The sequence below is a fragment of the Aethalodelphis obliquidens genome, unplaced genomic scaffold (genome assembly GCF_003676395.1).
Source record: "Aethalodelphis obliquidens isolate GAN/ISIS:26980383/991018 unplaced genomic scaffold, ASM367639v1 scaffold6, whole genome shotgun sequence".
NCBI lineage: Eukaryota > Metazoa > Chordata > Mammalia > Artiodactyla > Delphinidae > Aethalodelphis > Aethalodelphis obliquidens.
In genome coordinates, this window is record NW_020837950.1 from 13,389,477 (window position 1) to 13,414,688 (window position 25,212).

Below are 25,212 nucleotides of genomic sequence, written 5' to 3' on the forward strand. Positions count from 1 at the left end.
TTTCCCTTTACCACGACATGCTTAGTAATAGTCTTATGGCCACTTAAATAACATTACAAAGGATTCTGAGGGAAAGTCATTAAAATAAAGTTGCAATTTTAATGTCCATTAGAATCTGGTATTTCAGAAAGTTCCTTCTCCACACATATATGGCTCAGACCCTGTTTTGCCTTTTCTTGGCGCCAGAGATAAATGCTACCCATGATGAAAAGATTTGGGATGAAAGGATTTGTTGACCTAACTATCGTGGGAAAAAAACTGCTGCTGATTACTTTCATTCCCAGGGCAGTCCTGTCCCCATCCACATGCCACCCCGTCTTCTCCTCCTGAGGGTGAGCCACTAGGCAGGGCCTTGGCCAAGTCTCTGGGCCAGATTTATCTACATTACTAGGATGGCCAGAGGGGACAGCTCTGAACAGGGACTTGGAAACCAGGCCTCTGTTTTACAGATGAGTTTGCTGAGGTCCGGAGAAGCCAGGCGACTGACAGGTCAGGAGGCCAATCGGCAGCCAAGCCTGCCCCAACGCCAGTGCTCCTCCATCGCCCACCCCGCACCCTGCAGCAGAAGGCAGGGCCCTCACCCTCCTAACAGGCAGTGGTGAGGTCGCTGCCCCTACTCAAACCACTGCAGCTCCCAGAAGTCCTTCCTCTTTCCACCACCGTTTTATTTTTTTGGCCAAGAAAACCCTGAGGCCACCATAAAAATAAAAGCCAATATTTCTTAAGTGATTGCTGTGCCACTTCATGCAACACTCCATAAATAATCTCATCTGATCCTCAACATAATCCTTGGAGTGGGCACTATTTTAAGCAATTCCAAGGTCTATAGATGAAGAAACTGAGGCACAGTGAAGTCAAATGTCTTGCCCAAGGTTATCAGCTAAGGGACGGACAAAGTCAGAATCTGACCCACATCTGTCTGCCCCCAGAGCCCACCCTAGGACACTCCACTGCTCCTTTACCCAGGCAGTCAAGCCACCTGACGCCACTGCCTTCAACACGGAAGTGAAGTGCTAAGTGAAATAAGTCAGCCAGAAAAAGACAAGTACTGTATGTTTCCACTTGTACGTGGAATCTAAAAAACAAACAAATATAACAAAACAGAAACAGACTTAACAAAGGACTAGTGGTCGCAGGGGGGAGGGGAAGGGGGGGAAGGGTGAAACAGGTGAAGGGGATTAAGATGTACCAAGGGATTTAAACTACCAGTTATAAAATAAATAAGTCACAGGGATGTAATGTACAGCACAGGGAATACAGTCAATAATGTCATAATGATATTGTATGGTACATAAGAAATAAAAATACTGACTCACTATGTTATACATCTGAAACTAATAATATTGTAAGTCAACTATTCTTCAATCAGAAAAAAAGAGGTCAGTAAAAGTGCAGAAAGGACAGATGAATTTTATCAGAGCACAGTTCAGGTACTCCTCAGGCAAGCTGTCAGGTCATACAAGCCAGGCAAACAGAGATGCCTTTACTGCACTAACTACTTACATGTTGAATCAAAACAGTGTTTAAATTTACGAGTAAAATTAGCACTCAGAAATCATTAAATAAAAATCCTCCCTGCATATGGATGTCAATGACACAGTGCAAACATCCTCTCTTGGAAACACTGTACTGCTTGATGAGACATTCACATGTGGAGAAAAACCCCAAGAAGAGTCAGACTAATTATATATACTTCTAACAATCTCAGGTGAAATCATACAGACTATTCTTCATATTCAGCAGGTCTGGAGAGATCCTTAGACAGTTCTATCCTTGTCTTCAGGGTGCCTCAATTCATTAGGTTCTTCCTGCCCCATCTCAAATCAGAGGTGGTCTTTGTGGTCCCAGCACCTGCTCTCCACTGTGCACCCTCTACAGGGCTTCTCACTACCTTCAGCCTTGGCGGGGGCGGGGTGGGGTGAACGGGAGTTTCTGCAGCAAGAAGGGGGCACTCCCCAGGTGATGCCAAAAGGTTTTAGAGGGGAGAAGCGAGGCAAGTGAGCCCGCCTTCATGATGTCTGGTTGAAAAGGCTCTTATTAAAGGGAGCTCTGATGAGTGCCTTTGCTTTGCTGAAGGCAAATTTACTTAGACAGCAAAAGGAAACCTCAGTAAAACTTTTTTTTTTCCTTTTAGTGAAAGTATAATTCATTCCAAGAATTCCCAAAATGCTCCTCTAAACTTTAAAATAAGCAAAACACTATATAAATACTAGCAGTTGTACATAGTTCAAACACAGAATCAGCACAGCTGCACCCCTTACATGTTGTAAGTGTCCAACAGCACCCATATGTACAGTGTATTTATTCTATTTTACAGAGTCCAGAGCATACTGACTATATCAATTTATTAAGAAAACAGTCTTGGGACTTCCCTGGTGGCACGGTGGTTAAGAATCCACCTGCCAATGCAGGGGACATGGGTTCGAGCCCTGGTCTGGGAAGATCCCACAGGCCGCGGAGCAGCTAAGCCCCCGAGCCACAACTACTGAGCCTGCGCGCCACAACTACTGAAGCCCACGCGCCTAGAGCCCGTGGAGAAGCCACCACAATGAGAAGCCCTCACACTGCAACGAAGAGTAGCCCCTGCTCACCGCAAATAAAGAAAGCCTGCGCACAGCAACGAAGACCCAACTCAGCCTAAATAAATATATTAAAAAAAAAAAAAAAGTCTTTAAGTCTTTCTTTTTGTTGCCATGTCATTGGTCCTCTCCACAGTTTATGGAGTTCCTCGCCAGATCATAACTTCCTATTAGAACTACTCCTATGGGAACATACAATGAGCTTTAATAAATGACTTCATTCTACTTATTAGGGATGCAATATAGCAAAAAGCAAGAACCTTGAACTGTTCATAAAATAATCAGCATCTCCCCAACTAAGGATGGCTCTAATAATGTGCCGTCTATACTTTAGAAATGCTTCCCATCATGTAGGCAAAATATAATCCTCACTAGCCTTCTAATTGTGCTATTTATTGGATGTTTTTACATTAGCATAGCTTTCTGCTTTGCTTGGATTTTATCCAGTAAAAAGATAAATGAAATGATAATTCCGAAACGATAGCAGCAAAATCCCCACCACAATTAAACTTTTCAGCTATATTTTTCTGAAAGCTAAGCCAGACCAAAGAAAGATGTATCAAGTGGAACTCTGGAACCCTTCCAGTTCCTGCAGATCAGGATCTGCTTTATCTTCAAGGCCAAAGTCATTGTTGGCTTCTTAATAAGCTCATAAGAGACATTTCTGTCATTTACCTTATCTTGACAACCACTAAGGAAAGGGTTAGTGATCCTCTCAGATGGGATCTCTTGTTAAAGCACACGTTTTCTTGTTCCCAAATATATTTTGTATAATGTCAGCAAGGAGTAACAGCTAGGAAAACACAGTTGAAAATGGTAATCATTTTGATTCATTTTAAAGAGCACTGAAATGCCAGCAAATGAAACTTCAAAGACCTTAAGATGATGTCAATTTGTCTTTCAAAAGGGAAATCAGATACGACTTCAAACCCATCAGGATGGTTATCATCCCCAAATCCCAGAAACTAAGTTTGCTTATCCCTGAAATGTGCAAATAATCCCTTTTCCTTCCAGAGGTGGTGAGGATTAAGTGGATGATAATACATGTTAAAGAAAACACTTAGTACAGTGCCAGGCACATCTTAAGTATGCTAACCGGAACATGTACTGCAGTTTCTCCCTAAGCCACATTTCTAGGAATCGTAGTCCATACTCGCAGCATCACTTCCTGTGCGCTTTCTCATGGGCTCCTCAGCTGCAACCTACCTTACGGCTGCTCCCTCCACTAAAACTGTTCCGGCGATGACGCTGTCATTGACTTACCCTGTGGAAATTCTTAGCTCTCTTGTTACGAGACCCCTCCATGGTAGCTGAAGTGACTGACCACTCACACCACCTTGCTAACAATGCAACTGGTCTTGTTCCCTGTGGTCCCCTTACTCCTCCACTGCCCTCAGAGCCCCTTGAGGGGAGATGGTCTAGGCACAGTGCCTGACATACAGAAGACATCCACCTATGAGCCCTGTAACTAACACAAGCCTCCACGGGGCAGAACCTTCCAACGAATTTGCCCAGGACCCTTAACAGCCCCCCGCCCACCCTGCCGCCCTCCCACCCCGGCTCACCCTCAATCCGCTCACAGAGCTTGTGCAGGCCCTGCAGGGGGCAGCCCTCACACAGCTGGGCTGTCGCCTTCGCTGTCTGCTGCACCGCAGCCACTGTGAAGGCCTGCTTCAGGGTCATCATGATCTCATCCACCTGATCGAAGAGAGGAGACTATAGTCATCAAAAAGTCCATTTAAAATGAGCTGGGCAGATGGGACTTCCCTGGTGGAGCAGTGGTTAAGAATCCGCCTGCCAATGCAGGGGACACGGGTTCAAGCCCTGGTCTGGGAAGATCCCACATGCCACGGAGCAACTAAGCCCGTGCACCAGGACTACTGAGTCTGCGCTCTAGAGCCTGTGAGCCACAACTACTCAGCCCGCGAGCCACAACTACTGAAGCCCACACGCCTAGATCCCGTGCTCCGCAACAAGAGAAGCCACCACAATGAGAAAGCCTGCGCACTGCAATGAAGAGTAGCCCCCGCTCACCGCAACTAGAGAAAGCCCGTGCGCAGCAACAAAGACCCAGCGCAGCCAAAAATAAATAAATAAATGCATTAAAAAAAAAAGCTGGGCAGAGATTTCAGGACTCTGTGGAAAGACTCAGTACTTTAAGGTTCTTCTGGACTATTAGTCACAGGTTAATGAATAATAATCATAATACCTGCTAGGATTACACGTAGCCTAGAAACACTACAAATGCTCAAAGCTCTTCAAGGAGATAAGGTAAAAACTAGACACAAATTAAATACTGAATGAAAACCAACTCTTCTGATCAAAAGTCCAAAATGACATTTGAAAAATGCTAAAGCAGAGGGTGAAAGTGAGCAGGCCTTTAAGAATGATGAAAATTGAAAATGCACATCGAATTAAGTCTCAGGTATGTACTAGCTGGTTATCAAATAGTGACGAAAGAATAATTAAAGCCAAATAATATGTCAATGAGGTCATATGGCTTTGCTAAGTAAAGATATCAGTGAGGCTGAAATCCCTTGTAAAGGAGACTTTAAGAACGGCCCCTTCTCACTTACCAGAGCTTCATTTGTGCACTGAAACACGTAACAGACGAAATGAAAGCCTCCACCTCCCGAAGACTCTCGGCAGATAAACCCAAAGTGGTCCACATGTCTAATACCCTGTTGAAGGCAGGGACAAGAACAAGGAATGGTCAGTTATATCCAGAAAAGGCACCACTGCCAGACATGCAACTGAAGAGTCACACAGCACAATTTTAAAGGACATTATAAAAGTATTATTTTCTCAGATATTTTAAATGTCTAAAAACATCTCTCAAATATGAAGTTCTACTAAAATGTTACTCTGATTATCCCCACAATAAGAGAAGTAGGATCTGAAAACTGGAGTTTTTACTGCTCATTTTAGTAGTGAAAGGAAGTGGAGAAAAGCTGACACAAAAAAATGAGAATTCTTCTTCAGTATCAAGGAATTAGCAGACGAGAGATTAACATACAAACACATATGCACACATACGCAAACACATGCAGACACAAAGTTTAAAAGATTTAAAACATACGTACTACTAAAATAACAAATATGTAAATACTGAAGTAAACTGGTAGGAAGAATGAGTCAAAAATTATACATACAAGAGAAGAGAGACGCTTTTAAACATAAGATATGAAGGCCAAAGTTCTACCATAGTTTCCTAAGAGCTCTTTTTAATAAATATTAATATGTACGCTTGTTTTGAAAGTATCAGCTAAGAGGCACCTTAATACAGATTAGACATCACCCATAAACATTAATATGCAGCATCTCCTGAAAGCACCAGCAGGCAGAGATATGAGTGCTGACAGCTTGAAGGGCAGGTGATCATGTAAACTTGTAAACTGTACCCTTTAGGAAATAATTAAACTATCACATGAAAAAGCAGATATTTAATACGAACATTACAATACAAATAGCAGCAAATCAAGACAAAAAGTATCTTGAGTAAAATTGGCATAGCTCATTATAATTAACAGATTCTCCAAAATCTCTCTATGAAACACACCCAGGAGATGTGCAAGTAAGAACTCAAGCAGATACTGTACTCTGAGGAAAACAGCCTCAAAATAGTCACTATTTATTATATTTTAAGGAAGAAGAAATAATGATCTTGGTACCTCAAAAGTTATGAATTTTTATAAAGTAAAAATAAGTATCTATTTAAAAATATTAACTGTGTGTGAATGTATATATAAATATGCACGCACGCACACACACACACACACACACACACACACCTGGAAATCATGACTGTGGAACATTACTACCAATGCCTGAAAAAAAAGAAAAGGAGACCTATTTTCTCCAGTAGGTTATGGTTGCTAAAAGCAAAATTCTTAATTTCAAAATTATATTTATAGTTTGCCTTAATACACAAAAGGAAATGCAAGATCACAAACCCAGTACTTAGAAAGCATACATCTTGTGACCGTAACCACTTCTGCTGAATGACGGTAAAAGTATTCATTAAAAAATCAAATGGCAATTGAGCTGATAACCCATCTCCATTTACCTGAGAGCAAAAGGATATCTCCTTAAAATTTTTCTCCAACGCTATTTTTTTGGTGTCAGGACTGATGAGGTAAACTTCAGACTGACCAATCTTAAAAGACAAACAAAAAAAGAAACTAGCTTTTTATGAACACTGAATTCAGATTTATACACGAACTTTCTCATTTCATAACCTATGAAAATAGAGACTCAATGGGTCAAGCTCCTATAGAATTCTGACCATCTCATGTAGAAAATCACTTCAAGGTCACAATCTATCCTACAGATTTCAGGTAGCACAGACAACCATCAGTGTGTTCACCTACATCAGGCAGCAGTCTTGAGGTGAAAGGACCAAATATACAGAAGTTGGCAACTAAGCCTCAGGTTCCCACATCCCCCCTTTGTAAGGAAGAGAGGTTTCTACATAAGTGAACCTCCCAGGAAACAGGAGCTTCTCTTTCAAGATTTCTAGAACACTTCCTAATGATTAGAAAAGTCTTCTTAAATTATTGTTAAAACAATCTACCATTTGTTGAATGCATACTGTGTTAGATATTCACTACTGCTTACCTGACTTTCTAAAAAAGCTAGAGCGTTAGGACAAATTAACACTGTCTTACATACCTGGGTCAGCGTAACAGATCTCCATTACAGCAGGGGACTGTGTTGCAATAACCACACTGTTAACTGTGCAGCACCCCTCCCTCACCTTGCTGCTCCCTGAACCCAGCTGGCCACAATGAAACCTGCTCAGTGAAAATCACTTCCTCAAGAAAGTCTTCCCTGATTCCCCAGATGCCCTCACAGCATCCTTTACTTCTCCTTTACGGCATTTATCACAATTTTAGTGAGACAATTACCTGTACAATCGCCAGTCTCTCATTGGAATCTAAATTCCACGTGGGCAGAGATCATGCCTGTCTTGTTCACTGCTGTATTTCTAACGTATTACACAGGACCCTGTATACAGCAGTCACATAATAAGTACTTGAAAATAAATGCACTGAGCAGCTTTCCCAATGACACCAAGAGGGTTTTTGCTTTGTTTTGTTTTTTTAAAATATATATCACACATTACAGCACCAGACTAACTGCCAACGTAGCACTCTTTTCAGTATACTAGGTCAACCATGAAAAGAGGAAGAAATCGGGCCTCTGACACCCCATCTTGATCTTGAACCTGCATACATCCACACAGCCAGCTTCCTCACTCCTGGGCCATCCTCTGCCCCGAATTAGGCACAGACGCCAAGACTTTACATTTAAGCTCGTGTTGCTCTCTCTAGTCAGCCTTAGGCCAAAGAAGAGACAGAGGAGGCCGAGGAACAATCCACTCCCTATATTGTCAGAGACCAGCTTGCTACTGGGCCAGCTGAGTCCCATCGGCTCAGACCCAGAGGACTCCCAGGGAGGGCAGCCTGACCAGAAGAGCCGAGATCAGCATGGAACCCAGGAGCAGCGACTGCAAGGGACAGCTTCCCTGCCCATGCCTTTTCTGGCAGTTGGCTGTCAGTTTACCAAACCATTTCTAGGAAAAAGTGAGTGAGCAATTGGCTAAACTAATATTTCAGCTTGGGTATCAATTTCAAATATCATGTTATCCCCAAATCTAATTATCCAGATAACAAAGGGTAAGTATTTTACAAATTAGTAAAAATAGTAAAGAAGGGGTATTTTCCAAAAAGATTTTGTTGAAATACATTACTTGAAATTAATATCCATTTTTAAAATCTCCTTTGGGGGCCTCTTTTACACATATTAACTCTTCTTTCCACATTGAAAAGGTGTCTTCACAACCATGGGGGAGGGGGATAAAAGTCATAGAGGATATAAGATAAGAGTCTCTTTTGTGACCCCCTGCTGAATTCCAAAGGCTAATTAGGGACTAAATAAGGATTTTATCTTGAGAAAAGAATTATTCAGTATAAAAACATATGGATTCACACATAAATCCAAAAGCAATTCACAAAGAATCTTCGCGTGATAAAGCAGATTTTCTTTTAAACACACAGATCAGACTGGGGATGCGCATGAGGCTTTGATAATATTTTACCGTGAAGAGCATAGTTCGATTTTCCTCAATATCCGTTGGCTGCACAATATTGTGTCCACTAATCAGGTGGTTCTCGATGTCGTTCTCCTCAAAGGAGCTGAAAAAACTACTACTCCGCAGGCCTGCGTCCTGAAACTCCTTCCTGAAGGCCAAGGAGCGCAGCCCGGGCTGGGAGAAGGACTTGCGCATCGGCCGTGGGCCCCGCTCCCGGTCCCCCGGTGGCTGCGGCGCAGCCCGGAGCTGATCCGAGGAGAAGCCGCCGCCGCTCACGTGGCTGAAGCCCTCGATGCACTCATCGATCAGGGCGGGCGGGGCCTTCCTGTGCGCCACCGCCACGCGGCCGCAGAACAGCACCTCGAACTTCTTGGCGAAAGTGTCATCGAACTCGGAAGGGCAGCGGAGCTCGTCCTGGCGGGCGATCTTCCCGGCCTGCCGGATGGAGCTGATGATCTCAGGCACCTGCGGGCAAGGAAGGAGTGTTATTTGGAACCCGCAGTGGCTGGCACGGCACAGGACCCGCATCCACAGAAGCCAACGCCATGCTCTCCCCATCGGCACACGGCGTATTCCATCAGCCTGAAGGAGCATCCCACTGGGAATCTGGGACCAGGAGAGGGAAATGGGCAACTTACACAGAGACAAGAAGGGGAAAAGTATTTACTCAGCACCTCTTCCACGCTGGGGCTACGCTAGAGGATTCGCGCGCCCAACATCCTGCAAGCTTAAGTAAGGAGCTCACAGCCACACAGCCACACGTGGCAAGTCAAACCCAGGCTGGTGCCCCCACTCCAAAGCCAAAGGTCTTCTCCGGGAAGCTGCCACCAGAACATTATGCAGTTATTCTAATTTCATGGCAGTGCGTCTTGGCAGTGCGTCAAGTCTTCCAAAATAAATGATGGGATGAGGAGAACAAGACTGTAATTATCTTATACAACCTTTCTTCTAATCACAACATCATTATTTTCTCTAATGACAACTAACAATTTATTCCTCAGTCTTATATTTCCCAAGAGTTGAATAGTATTGACTACACAGCTAGGAGGTTTTAATCAAGGCGTAAGCAACCCATGACAGTATCATAATCAGGGCAACACACGGGCTTCTTTCCACTGAGCTTCTAAAGCCTTTGATTCCTAATGTAAAGTCATGATCAAGAGAATGAACAAAAGGGTCTCGTGTGCTACTGTCGGCACTACTGCTACACCCTCTCATCATTAGCTTCTGACAAGATCCCTCAAAGAAGCCACAGACCGAGATGAGTCCTCAACCGCATGAATAAGCATCTGTGCAATCATCTGGATGATGTACAGCCTCGGTACTAACACAAAACAGGCACAAATTCAATTTTCATAAGGAAGGGCCTAGTTTTTGTTATGCCCTAACACCCAAAGCCAATTTTTCCTTTTCTCTTTGTAAGAAAATCCAATTTAAGACCCAATACCCATAGGTCCAATGTCTTTTTAATGACATAGAGGGAAAAGAACCCCTTTTCAATTCAAGTCAAAGATCAATACATACAGTAAAGGGAGGTGGTTTTAGTGGATTTTAAGAAGCAAGCTTATATTCTGTGTTCATAACATAATCCCCAAAGACCCAACGACTCAAAAGACTTTTCTCTTTGTGATTTCATACCAAGCACACCTTAAAGACAATCTCTGCCATAAAGATTAAGATATATCCTTTCAAGATCTTTTATCGTACAAAAAGTCAGTTTTATCTTCAGAGATTTTATGTTTTAAAAAATTAATTCCTGAAGCATAAGACCTAAATGACACTAAGGAAGCCAGAATTTCAGCGTCAAGCAACCATGTGCCCGGAGTATTTGCTTGAGCTGTAGCTCATTCCTCCACTGACAAATAATTACATATCCTGTGGAGGCCTAAAAATTGTTCATCAATATAAAAGGACAGAGAGAAGAAAGTAGAAAGTCTAGATTTCACTCACACCTTTGCCAACCAGTCACTACAGGAACTTGGCAAAAACAGCCTGTTTTTCTCTCTGGGGGAAAAAAAATGCTTACAAGATTTTTCAGGTAAAAGTTGTTTCTGTAAGGGTAAAGAATAATGACTTTTTCAAAAAAAAAAAGAAAAACGATTTATGCAAGTGAAAACCTTGCCGGTTTTCTGAGCAAGTGGGTAAAATTATTTTATCAGGAGCCATGTGAATCTTCCTAATTACTAACCCCACTCTCTGAACAGAAAATTCAAAGCTTACTCAGTCTTTTGAGGCTTTTTTTAAAACAATAACTGACATTTCTATATGCTGGGTCTTCCACTGCATCTGAAGTGAGTAATGAATGGTGTCTTTCGTTACATATCAAAGGGGAGAGAAAATGTGTGAAGTCACATGAATTTATGGTGACTCAGCAATAAAAGGTACAAACACAAGTAAGACACAAAGTAGAGAACTTGCTTGTTCCCTCGCTTCACAAGGTCAGAGGAGGCTAAAGAGTACATCGTCCTTGGTCAGAGTTGAGCTGTGGTCATTTTTCCTACCACCAATCTCTCCTATCCTTTGATTAGAATCTTCGAAACACACGCTTTAGTCAAAGACCAGTGCCTCTCCCTGCTCTAGCAGGTGCCTCTCCCTGCTCTAGTGAGCTATGTGAATATGGGTATCAAGGAGATAATTGGGGTTAAAAAAAAATCTCAGGGATCCTGACAAGAATATAACAACTTCAGAATATTTGAAGGCATATTGCCAAACACAGTTTCAACAATAAATTGTAAATAGTTAAAAATATAATGTTTTTAAAACATTTCTGTAAGTCATTCAAGTACACTAGGAGACTAAATAAAAAGTGGACTCCACATGTGCCTAAGTTTGCAAAACTTTGATAGTTTAGTTCCCTTAACCAGAACAGACCTGAGCACCGTTTTTTGAAAAATGAAGGCATATGACAAACCCACAGCTAACGTCATACTCAACAGTGAAAAGCTGAAAGCACTCACTCTGAGATCAGGAACAAGACAAGGATCTCTCGTCACTTTTATTCAACACAGTTTTGGAAGTCCTAGCCAAGCAATCAAAGAAAAAGAAATAAAGGAATCCAAATTGGAAAGGAAGAAGTAAAACTGTCACTGTTTGCAGATGACATGACACTATACATAGAAAATCCTAAAGATGGTACCAGAAAACTACAAGAGCTCATCAATGAATTCAGTAATGTTTCAGGATACAAAAATTAATATACTGGGGACTTCCCTGGTGGCACAGTGGTTAAGAATCCACCTGCCAATGTAGGGGACATGGGTTCAAGCCCTGGTCCGGTCAGATCCCACATGCCACGGAGCAACTAAGCCCATGTGCCACAACTACTGAGCCTGCTCTCTAGAGCCTGCAAGCCACAACTACTGAGCCCATGTGCCACAACTACTGAAGCCCGCGCGCCTAGAGCCCACGCTCCGCAACAAGAGAAGCCACCACAATGAGAAGCCTGCACACCACAACTAAGAGTAGCCTCCACTCGCCGCAACTAGAGAAAGCCCGCATGCAGCAACAAACACCCACTGCAGCCAAAAATAAATTAATTAATTAATTAAAGAAAATTAATACACAGAAATCTGTTGCATTTCTATACACTAACAACAATTATCAGAAACAGAAATTAAGGAGACAATCTCATTTACCATTGCATCAAAAAGAATAAAACACCTAGGAATAAACATACCTAAGGAGGCAAAAGACCTGTATTCCAAAAACTATTAAGATGCTGACGAAAGAAATTGAAGACAACACAGACAGATGGAAAGACATACCGTGTTTTTGGACTGGAAGAATCAATATTGTTAAAATGACTATACTACCCAAGGCAATCTACAGATTCACTGCAATCCCTATCAAACTACCAATGGCATTTTTCACAGAACTAGAACAAATAATTTTAAAATGTATATGGAAACACAAAAGACCCCGAATAGCCAAACAATCTTGAGAAAGAAGAACAGAGATGGAGGAGTCACACTCCCTGACTTCAGATTATATTACAAAGCTACAGTAATCAAAACAGTATGATTTTGTACTGACACAAAAGCAGACATACAGATCAACAGAACAGGATAGAAAAACCAGAAATAAACCCATACACTTATGGTCAATTAATCTACAGTATCTATGACAAAGGAGGCAAAAATATACAATGGAGAAAAGACAGTTTCTTCAATAAGTGATGCTGTACACCTACATGTAAAAGAATGAAATCAGAACATTCTCTAACACACATACAAAAATAAACTCAGAATGGCTTAAAGACCTAAATGTAAGAATGGATACTATAAAACTCCTAGAGGAAAACATAGGCAGAACACTCTTTGACATAAATTGAAGCAATATTTTTTTGGATCCATCTCCTAAAGGGAATAAAAGTGAAGACAAACAAAGGGGACCTAATTACACTTAAAAGCTTTTGCACAACAAAGGACACCACTGACAAAACAAAGACAGTCTAGTAGATGGGAGAAAATATTTGCAAATGATATGACGAATAAGGGATTAATATCTAACATATATAAACAGCTCATACAACTTAACATCAAAAAAACAAACAACCCAATTTTTAAAATGGGCAGAAGAATAGACATTTTTCCAAAGAAGAAAGGCAGATGGCCAACAGGCACAGGAAAAGCTGCTCAACATCACTAATCATCAGGGAAATGCAAATCAAAACCACAATGATCTCACACCTGTCACAGAACGGCTATCATCAAAAAGAACACAAATAACAAATGTTGGCAAGGATGTGGGGAAAAGCGAACCCTCGTACACTGTTGGTAGGAATGTAAATTCGTGCAGCCACTGTGGAAATCAGCATGGAGGTTTCTCAAAAAGCTAAAAATAGAACTACCATATGACCCAGCAATTCCACTACTGGGTATACATCTGAGAAAAACAAAAATGAATTTGAAAAGATACATGCACCCCAATGTTCACAGCAGCATTATTTACAATTGCCAAGACATGGAAAAAACCTAAGTGTCCATCAACATATGAATGGATAAAGAATAGGTGGTGTATATATATATACAATGGAATACTACTCAGCCATAAAAAAGAATGAAAGTTTACCATTTGCAGCAACGTGGATGGATTTGGAGGGCATTATGCTAAGTGAAGAAATAAGTCAAGAGAAAATCACTTATATGTGAAGTCTAAAAAATACAACAAATTTAGTGAATACAACAAGAAAGAAGCAGACTTACAGATACAGAGAACTAGTGGTTACCAGTGGGGAGAGGAGCAACATAAGGGTAGGGGAGCGGGAGGTACAAACTACTGGGTGTAAGACAGGTTCAAGGAGGTATTGTGGAACACAGGGAATATAGTCAATATTCTGTAGTAACTGTAAGCGGAAAGTAACCTTTAAAAATTGTATAAAAATTTTTTTAAGAAAGAAAAATGAAGGCATACTGTCCACTTGTGATGAAATCCTGAATTCTCTATTTTTTTTTTATAAATTTATTTATTTTATTTTTGGCTGCGCTGGGTCTTCATTGCTGCACATGGGCTTTTCTCTGGTTGTGAGAGGGGGCTACTCTTTGTTGCGGTATGCAGGCTTCTCACGGTGGTGGCTTCTCTTGTTGTGGAGCCTGGGCTCTAGGCGCGTGGGCTTCAGTAGTTGTGGCACGCAGGCTCAGTAGTTGCGGTGCACGGGCTCTAGAGCACAGGCTCAGCAGTTGTGGCGCACGGCTTAGCTGCTCCGCGGCATGTGGGATCTTCTGGACCAGCGATCGAACCCGTGTCCCCTGCGTTGGCAGGCGGATTCTTAACCACTGCGCCACAGGGAAGCCCCTGAATTCTCTATTCTTTATAACTCTGTCCTAGACTCACCTATACTGTTGCTTGTTACATAAGGGAACTGGGCCAATTACTTCATTTTAGTTTCAAACATTGTCCTTGGTATGACTGGATGCCAGAAGGTAGGGATTCAGAAGTGTGAGATGAACACAAGGTAGCCCTCTGCCTTGGAAGGGAGTGGGGCCTGGAGGGAAGTTTGATTAGAACCCTTTACAGTAACAGAGATGGGGTTTGCTGGGAACCTGGACTAAGCAGCAAGCACTGAAGACAGAGAGAAAGGCTGCGTGAAAGATTCTGGAAGACAGACCCACAAGACTTGGTGATTACCCAGACAGGGGCATTGAGGGTGTGGAAGACGGCACGGGACTCACAGGGCTCTGGCTTAGACTTCTTCAGTAGGGAATACAGAGGCAGCAGGCTTGAGGAGAGATTACAATGAGCTCTGCTCCTGTCCATGCTGAGTACGAACAAGAGGACTTGAACGTAAAGGCATCTAGTGGGCAGCTGGACAAGCCAGCCTGGAGTCCAAGACAGGAGATCTAGACCGGACATCACCAGCACATATACACAGACCAGAGGTGGCTGATGCCTTGAGAACAGAAAAAGGGAAAGTAAAGGAAGAGGGCAAAGATGAGATGTTTAGGATATACCAACATTTCAGGTATAAAGAAGCTGAGGAATCACAGGCAGAGAAGCAGGAGGACAGGCAGGCAGGCAAGGATGATGCCAGAGATGGCAAAGGAAACAAGCACTCCTTCTTCAAGAAAGGGAGAGGAGGGGGCTGAAACTAAACCAAGGGCTGAGACGGGTCTGCTGAAGTTGGCAGCTTACAGACAGACATATATAAAATAAAGAGGGGATGCCCACACTGACCGTCCAAAGTAAGCAAGCAACTGAAAAATGTCTCAAGGTGACACTTTAGTCTATGAGAACGTATACTTCAAGTTACAATATTTACTGCAAACATACAGACACTTTCAGGGCAAATAGGCTGAGGTCAGTGGAGTTTATTCCCACGATATAATCTGAGTACTTTGAAAAAAATCTGTTTTTAGTTTAGTCACAGCAGTAATATCTACGTCATTTCTGATTGCAGATAAGCAGATAAAGTAAATCAACTAACTGCAGCAAAAACAAGAATCTGAAAAGCATTTTGTTGAGATAAATTCAATGAGGGTTTGAGATTTGGTTTTCTTTCAATAACAGGGATCACAACAAAAATGTAAATTGAAATGAATCGCCAATAATGAAGAAACAGGCCCTTTTAGACATATAAAAATTTACTGAACTGCTCTTCTGTCAACCTATTTGAATTTATACTAAAGGTCAATTTTAAAGCAAGTCTGCACTTATTTCACAGCCAAAACAAGTTTCTTTTGAATTCACATACTAACAAATACACAGTATAGTATGAAGTTTCTGTAGCAGGTTTGAGTGAATATTGTTGTATAAGTAGCCAGAAAATGATACTCTAAGAGAATTAGAAATATTCATTTCTGTAAATAAAGTCCTTATTTAAACCTGTGGGTCAAGTTTCTTTTTAAGGATTTGAGGATTTTAAAGGATTATAAACACACGGCAAGTGTAATTTTATTCACAAGGACTTAGGAAAGAGCTCCTGAAACAGTATTTAGAACAAAAAGCCATTTTGCTGTACGTTTACACGTTTGTTTTTCTGCCAACTAGTAACAAATAAAATATTAAATGAATCTAAAGCAGCCCATATTTGCATTTAGAACTCTAGCATTTCCTCCTGTTATTTAAGATTAAAGCATTCCAAAATTGCAAAAACATGGCAGGCCACACTGTGTTTTGTCCGTTGGATTAAATGTTCCCACACTGCAAGGAGTTAAAACAAGCACTTCAAACAGAAAATAATCATTCCACATAATTATTTTCCAGAAGGAACAGACTTGTGTTTTCTTTTTGTTGATGAGTGGTTATTTGTACTTACTGGTCATAAACAACGTAAATAGGGGAAGAAAACGAAATTAAACCGTGTCGCCTCACTCTACCTTACATGTCTTGAATTTCACACAAAACGACTAAGAAAATACCTTCTTACTAGTGCTCCATACTCAAGTTATTTAAAGAGAATAAGACAGTTGTCTAATGCTCTATATATAAGACATGCATGAGCATTCATATTACCCAACGGTCCAGCCTGTCAAGACTAGATTCGAAATAAAGATGTGAATACACCTCATACAGTGAATGAGACGAGATTCCTCCTGGCCTTCGTAGAGGTTCACAGTGCAGGGAGGAAGAGACACGTCTGCATGTGCAATTTCCAATGCGTGCTGGAGAAGGCTGGTCCCCAGGAGAGGTCTGTCATGACTCCTCAAAGGGAACCAATGCCTCCACTCCTGCTGTGCACTTACAATTAGCCAAAGGGCAGATGAATGCATTACATCTTCCCAAAATAAAGATCAAACGTGCTGTGAGCTGGCTGGGGAAGCGCCTGGCACGTCAGAAACGCTGATGACTGCTGGCCCCTAACGCAGGTCTCACACCCTCAGTCAGGACTGCCTCATCTTTCTATCCTCCAGGTCAAACAGAAGTAGCAGTATTCAGCCACTCTAGTTCTGATATGGCAAACTGGATAAACTCTTATCTTAGTAGCTTTTAAACCCCATGAAAGGTGCAATGCAAACACAAAACCCAGCGTCATGTTCCAAAATAATCGTTTGAAAGGTTCACTACAACCTTCTGGCTAAACTGGCACTTTTCTACAAACACTTAAAACAATGAGACTAAAATCCAACTCTGAGAAGTGATTTAATAGCTGCAGGAGCTAACAAAAGAAGGTGGGAGAAGAAAGGAAGAGTAGGAGAAGATATTGCTGTAAAATTAGGAAGTTGTTTCGTTAAGTTTTCTAAAACAATTTTTAGAAGCCAAGACGTTTTCAATGGTCAGCATAAACACTGACAGAAATCACTGGATGTTCACCCTGGGAACGTGAGTCCTCAAAGTCCAACCCTCTTCATTTAATGCACTGATTCGCAACTCAAATGTGGCCGCACATTAGAACTGCCAGTAATTTTAAAAATGAGTGACTACTCATCAGTTGAGGTGAAGCAGCCTGTGGAGGTGGGGCCCTGGCACCTGCAGTTTTTGGAAGCACCTGACAGCTCTCAGCTCTCTTACCACCTGTCCTCTGTCATGCCCCGAGGTAAGGAACGCGCTCCTCTCCCTGCCCGCTACACCATCACACCCAAAATCCATGGGATTATTAAGACCCTAGGCAAGCTGTGAACAGCAATAAAGCAGCCCAACTGCACAGATCCAGACCCTGCTCACAGCACAGATGAACAAACTAGTGAAGACAAAAACACAAGACTCGCCACAGATATCTGACAAGCTAGTTATACCATTTAAGGGCAAATCTGATTTGCAAATAAACTGACTGTATTTCAGAGGTCTCAGGTTGTTAAACACGTAAGAGCAAATGCCTTATAAGAAATGCTACTCTATAATTTTGATTAAAGTTTACTTCAAAATAATCTCTCCAAGATTACGAAACATTCACAAATATAACGAACTAGCAGTTAACCATAGCAATCACCCGGTATCAGTTACGTATGTTACATAATCTTTGAAAAGGGCTACTGCGGTCTCTCTTCTACAAGGCAGGGCAACTAAAAACGTATAAACGTGCTATAAGAAACCGTTAAACAGAGCGCTGGCTCCTTCTCCAGGACACACGCCATAATTAGTTTCTATAAATGATGCCCTTTTGAAATTTTATCACTGAGGAGAGATCTTCAATAAAGGAATATTTGGTCACATAGCGTGCATTTATAAACAAAGCAGTGAAACCAGCTAGAGCACTGGGCACCAATAGTGTTTTGCTTCTACCTAAAATCACCCAGGACCAAACATATTAAACTCGTTAGGTGGGACACACAGGCCCACCCAACCCACAGTTCATGAAGCCACAGTTCCCGGACCATGTCCCCTGCAATGGAAGCAAGTAGTCTTAACCACCGGACTGCCAGGGAAGTCCCCAGACTCCTTTTTAAACTCAGCAGCAGAATGTACTCTTTAGTCATCTTTTATTTTCAGTAACAAGCTTAATACACATCCATATAAAAGAAAAATACAAAAACATATAAAGTTAAAGTTGCCTATAATCCCAAGCCCAGAGATATCAGAGTTAGCAGTTTTTTTCTTACCTACGGCTGCTTGTGTATACTAAATGGTCATTTCCTTTACTTAAAAAAAAAAAGGATCATAGTGTTCTGCATTTATCGTCATGGGCATAGTGTCGACCCATTCTAGAACCATCTCATTCCTTTCCAATCACAGCATCAATTTCATTCACTGCAAACACTGTACACAATGGAAATACCAAAAAAAAAAATTTTTTTTTAACCTATTCAGGATCCAATTCCAATTAACCTCATGCTACCTGTCATGAATTCTGCTCAATCAGAAGCCGTTCTGGCAAATGTGTGAGGAGCACCCCAAACTTTGCATATACCACTTAGGCTTCCCCTAGCTGCGTTTAGAGCATGAAGTGTTTGTGTGCATGTGGGAAGGGGGGGAGGTAAGTAAGAGAGATGAGAGTGAACCCAGTATTGCTTATTAGACCACAGAGACACATTCCATTTGGAGGGAGATGGGGGAGAGAGGGCATGTGGGAGCAGAAACAGAATAAACTTTAAAAAGATAGAAAAAGTCAGCCCTAACTCCTTCCCCAGCTGAAGCCATGAATCTACTGCACTGACAGTTCCTACAGGGAACTCTGGAGCTGAAATGCCAAAATAAGCTCCAAACTCTGCCACTTCATGTGCAAGTCTGAGCAGGACACCCAGCTTCTTAGAAGCTCGGCATCCTCTTATATCAAAATTGGATATTACCAGCTACCCTTTTAGGTTGTTTTGAGGAGAAAATTAAACAATGTGAAAGTTGTTAGCGTAGAGCCTAGCACATATTAGGTCCAAAAAATGCCAACTGTGACCTTCACATTTGCCAAGTAAGAAAAGGTCAACTCTCTATTATTAAAGTAACAGCACCTAAAGGCAATGAGCTTGCTATTATTCCAACTGCCTTTCAGTACAGAACTGGTAATAAGTGACAAAAATTTATTCCATATCAGCCAGCCACAGATAATGCCAATCACATTTTTAATGTGACCAAATTTCCAAACATCCTGTAGGCAATGAAACTCTCGCCCAGCTCACCCCAAAATATAAGAGTAGCAAAGCTCTGATTAAAATGGAGTTGGGGGGGGAAGATGGCGGAAGAGTAAGACGTGAAGATCACCTTCCTCCCCACAGAAACACCAGAAATACATCTACACGTGGAACAACTCCTACAGAACACCTACTGAACGCTGGCAGAAGACCTCAGACCTCCCAAAAGGCGAGAAACTCCCCCACGTACCTGGTTAGGGCAAAAGAAAAAAATAAACAGAGACAAAAGGATAGGGACGGGTCCCAGCGGGAGGGAGCTGTGAAGGAGGAAAAGTGTACACACACTAGGAAGCCCCTTCGCGGGCGGAGACTGCGGGTGGCGGAGTGGGGGAGCTTGGGAGTCGCGGAGGAGAGCACAGCAACAGGGGTGCGGACGGCAAAGCGGGGAGATTCCAGCGCAGAGGATCAGGGCCAACCGGCACTCACCAGCCCAAGAGGCTTGTCTGCTCACCCGCCGGGGCGGGCGGGGCTGGGAGCTGAGGCTCGGGCTTCAGCCGGAGCGCCAGGACCGGACTGGGGTTGGCGGCGTGAACACAGCCTGCAGGGCGTTAGTGCACTGCGTCTAGCCGGGAGGGAGTCCGGGGAAAAGTCTGGACCTGCCGAAGAGGCAAGAGACTTTTTCTTCCCTCTTTGTTTCCTGGTGCGCGAAGAGAGGGGATTAAGAGCGCTGCTTAAAGGAGCTCGGACGGGCGCGAGCCGAGGCTAAAAGTGCGGACCCCAGAGACAGACATGAGACGCTAAGGCCACTGCTGCTGCCACCAAGAAGCCTGTGTGCGAACACAGGTCACTATCCACACCCCCCTTCCGGGGAGCCTGTGCAGCCCGCCACTGCCAGGGTCCCGGGATCCAGGGACAACTCCCCCGGGAGAACGCATGGCGCGCCTCAGGCTGCTGCAACGTCACGCCGGCCTCTGCCGCCGCAGGCCCGCCCCGCACTCCGTGACCCTCCCTACCCCTAGCCTGAGTGAGCCAGAGCCTCCGAATCAGCGGTTCCTTTAACCCCATCCTGTCTGAAGAAAGAACAGACGCCCTCCGGCGACCTACACGCACAGGCGGGGCCAAATCCAAACCTGAGCCCCTGGGAGCTGTGAGAACAAAGAAGAGAATGGGAAATCTCTCCCAGCAGCCTCAGAAGCAGCGAATTAAAGCTCCACAATCAACTTGATGTACCCTGCATCTGTGGAATACCTGAATAGACAACGAATCATCCCAAATTAAGGAGCCGTGTGGATGAAAGGCTCTTGGTGCTGCAGCCAGGAGTCAGTACTGTGCCTCTGAGGTGGGAGAGCCAACTTCAAGACACTGGTCCACAAGAGACCTCCCAGCTCCACATAATATCAAATGGCAAAAATCTCCCAGAGATCTCATCTCAACACCAGCACCCAGCTCCACTCAACGACCAGCAAGCTACAGTGCCGGACATCCTATGCCAAACAACTAGCAAGACAGGAACACAACCCCACCCATTAGCAGAGAGGCTGCCCAAAATCATAATAAGTCTACAGACACCCCAAAACACACCACCAGACATGGACCTGCCCACCAGAAAGACAAGATCCAGCCTCATCCACCAGAACACAGGCACTAGTCCCTTCCACCAGGAAGCCTACACAACCCACTGAACCAACTTTAGCCTCTGGGGACAGACACCAAAAACAATGGGAACTACTAACCTGCAGCCTGCAAAAAGGAGAACCCAAACACAGTAAGATAAGCAAAATGAGAAGACAGAGAAACACACAGTAGATGAAGGAGCAAGATAAAAACCCACCAGACCTAACAAATGAAGAGGAAATAGGCAGTCTACCTGAAAAAGAATTCAGAATAATGATAGTAAAGATGATCCAAAATCTTGGAAATAGAATAGACAAAATGCAAGAAACAGTTAACAAGGACCTAGAAGAACTAAAGATGAAACAAACAATGATGAACAACACAATAAATGAAATGAAAAATACTCTAGATGGGATCAATAGCAGAATAACTGAGGCAGAAGAACGGATAAGTGACCTGGAAGATAAAAATAGTGGAAATAACTAATGCAGAGCAGAATAAAGAAAAAAGAATGAAAAGAACTGAGGACAGTCTCAGAGACCTCTGGGACAATATTAAACGCACGAACATTCGAATTATAGGGGTTGCAGAAGAAGAGAAAAAGAAAGAGACTGAGAAAATATTTGAAGAGATTATAGTTGAAAACTTCCCTAATATGGGAAAGGAAATAGTTAATCAAGTCCAGGAAGCACAGAGAGTCCCATACAGGATAAATCCAAGGAGAAATACGCAAAGACACATATTAATCAAACTGTCAAAAATTAAATACAAAGAAAGCATATTAAAAGCAGCAAGGGAAAAACAACAAATAACACACAAGGGAATCCCCATAAGGTTAACAGCTGATCTTTCAGCAGAAACTCTGCAAGCCAGAAGGGAGTGGCAGGACATATTGAAAGTGTTGAAGGAGAAAAACCTGCAACCAAGATTACTCTACCCAGCAAGGATCTCATTCAGATTTGATGGAGAAATTAAAACCTTTACAGACAAGCAAAAGCTGAGAGAGTTCAGCACCACCAAACCAGCTCTACAACAACTGCTAAAGGAACTTCTCTAGGCAACAAACACAAAAGAAGGAAAAGACCTACAATAACGAACCCAAAACAATTAAGAAAATGGGAATGGGAACACACATATCGATAATTACCTTAAATGTAAATGGACTAAATGCTCCCACCAAAAGACACGGATTGGCTGAATGGATACAAAAACAAGACGCATATATTTGCTGTCTACAAGAGACCCACTTCAGACGTAGAGACACATACAGACTGAAAGTAAGGGGATGGAAAAACGTATTTCATGCAAATGGAAACCAAAAGAAAGCTGGAGTAGCAATTCTCATATCAGACAAAATAGACTTTAAAATAAAGACTATTAGAAGAGACAAAGAAGGACACTACATAATGATCAAGGGATCCATCCAAGAAGAAGATATAACAATTGTAAATATTTATGCACCCAACATAGGAGCACGTCAATACATAAGGCAAATACTAACAGCCATAAAAGGGGAAATCGACAGTAACACATTCATAGTAGGGGACTTTAACACCCCACTTTCACCCATGGACAGATCATCCAAAATGAAAATAAATAAGGAAACACAAGCTTTAAATGATACATTAAACAAGATGGACTTAATTGATATTTATAGGACATTCCATCCAAAAACAACAGAATACACAATTTTCTCAAGTGCTCATGGAACATTCTCCAGGACAGATCATATCTTGGGTCACAAATCAAGCCTTGGTAAATTTAAGGAAATTGAAATTGTATCAAGTATCTTTTCCGACCACAACGCTATGCGACTAGATGTCAATTACAGGAAAAGATCTGTAAAAAATACAAAAACATAGAGGCTAAACAACACACTACTTAATAACGAAGTGATCACTGAAGAAATCAAAGAGGAAATCAAAATATACCTAGAAACAAATGACAATGGAGACACGACAACTCAAAATCCATGGGATGCAGCAAAAGCAGTTCTAAGAGGGCAGTTTATAGCAATACAATCCTACCTTAAGAAACAGGAAACATCTTGATTAAACAAACTAAACTTGCACCTAAAGCAATTAGAGAAAGAAGAACAAAAAAAACCCCAAAGTTAGCAGAAGGAAAGAAATCATAAAAATAAGATCAGAAATAAATGAAAAAGAAATGAAGGAAACGATAGCAAAGATCAGTAAAACTAAAAGCTGGTTCTTTGAAAGGATAAACAAAATTGATAAACCATTAGCCAGACTCATCAAGAAAAAAAGGGAGAAGACTCAAATCAATAGAATTAGAAATGAAAAAGGAAAGGTAACAACTGACACTGCAGAAATACAAAAGATCATGAGAGATTACTACAAGCAACTCTATGCCAAAAAAATGGACAACCTGGAAGAAACGGACAAATTCTTAGAAAGGCACAACCTGCCAAGACTGAATCAGGAAGAAATAGAAAATATGAACAGACCAATCACAAGCACTGAAATTGAAACGGTGATTAAAAATCTTCCAACAAGCAAAAGCCCAGGACCAGATGGCTTCACAGGCGAATTCTATCAAACATTTAGAGAAGAGCTATCACCTATCCTTCTCAAACTCTTCCAAAATATAGCAGAGGGAGGAACACTCCCCAACCCATTCTACAAGGCCACCATCACCCTGAGACCAAAACCAGACAAGGATGTCACAAAGAAAGAAAACTACAGGTCAATATCACTGATGAACATAGATGCAAAAATCCTCAACAAAATACTAGCAAACAGAATCCAACAGCACATTAAACGGATCATACACCATGATCAAGTGGGGTTTATTCCAGGAATGCAAGGATTCTTCAATACACGCAAATCAATCAACGTGATACACCATATTAACAAATTGAAGGAGAAAAACCATATGATCATCTCAATAGATGCAGAGAAAGCTTCTGACAAAATGCAACACCCATTTATGATAAAAACCCTGCAGAAAGTAGGCAGAGAGGGAGCTTTCCTCAACATAATAAAGGCCATATATGACAAACCCACAGCCAACATCGTCCTCAATGGTGAAAAACTGAAAGCATTTCCACTAAGATCAGGAACAAGACAAGGTTGCCCACTCTCACCACTCTTATTCAACATAGTTTTGGAAGTTTTAGCCACAGCAATCAGAGAAGAAAAGGAAATAAACGGAATCCAAATCGGAAAAGAAGAAGTAAAGCTGTCACTCTTTGCAGATGACATGATACTATACATAGAGAATCCTAAAGATGCTACCAGAAAACTACTAGAGCTAATCAATGAATTTGGTAAAGTAGCAGGATACAAAATTAATGCACAGAAATCTCTGGCATTCCTATACACTAATGATGAAAAATCTGAAAGTGAAATCAAGAAAACACTCCCATTTACCATTGCAACAAAAAGAATAAAATATCTAGGAATAAACCTACCTAAGGAGACAAAAGACCTGTATGCAGAAAACTATAAGACACTGATGAAAGAAATTAAAGATGATACAAATAGATGGAGACATATACCATGTTCTTGGATTGGAAGAATCAATATTGTGAAAATGACTCTACTACCCAAAGCAATCTACAGATTCAATGCAATCCCTATCAAACTACCACTGGCATTTTTCACAGAACTAGAACAAAAAATTTCACAATTTGTATGGAAACACAAAAGACCCCAAATAGCCAAAGCAATCTTGAGAACGAAAAATGGAGCTGGAGGAATCAGGCTTCCTGACTTCAGACTATATTACAATGCTACAGTAATCAAGACAGTATGGTACTGGCACAAAAACAGAAATATAGATCAATGGAACAGGATAGAAAGCCCAGAGGTAAACCCACACACTAATGGTCACCTTATCTTTGATAAAGGAGGCAGGAATGTACAGTGGAGAAAGGACAGCCTCTTCAATACGTGGTGCTGGGAAAACTGGACAGATACATGTAAAAGTATGAGATTAGATCACTCCCTAACATCATATACAAAAA

The 25,212-nt window shown here is 41.9% G+C and overlaps 1 protein-coding gene across 9 annotated transcripts in view; it reads right to left on the bottom strand.

Annotated features, from left to right (window-relative positions):
* Window positions 1-25,212, bottom strand: part of TBC1D1 (TBC1 domain family member 1) — a 231,246-nt gene that overhangs the window by 94,625 nt on the left and 111,409 nt on the right. For 8 of the 9 annotated variants that reach the window (XM_027103179.1, XM_027103177.1, XM_027103180.1 and 5 more), the window contains 4 exons: window positions 8,680-9,138; window positions 6,646-6,735; window positions 5,156-5,260; window positions 4,145-4,277 (listed from right to left, as the gene is read on the bottom strand). In XM_027103179.1, the coding sequence (XP_026958980.1) occupies window positions 4,145-4,277; window positions 5,156-5,260; window positions 6,646-6,735; window positions 8,680-9,138 (787 nt within the window). The remainder of the gene's footprint in view (window positions 1-4,144; window positions 4,278-5,155; window positions 5,261-6,645; window positions 6,736-8,679; window positions 9,139-25,212) is intronic. The other variant, XM_027103175.1, reaches the window with a different exon arrangement.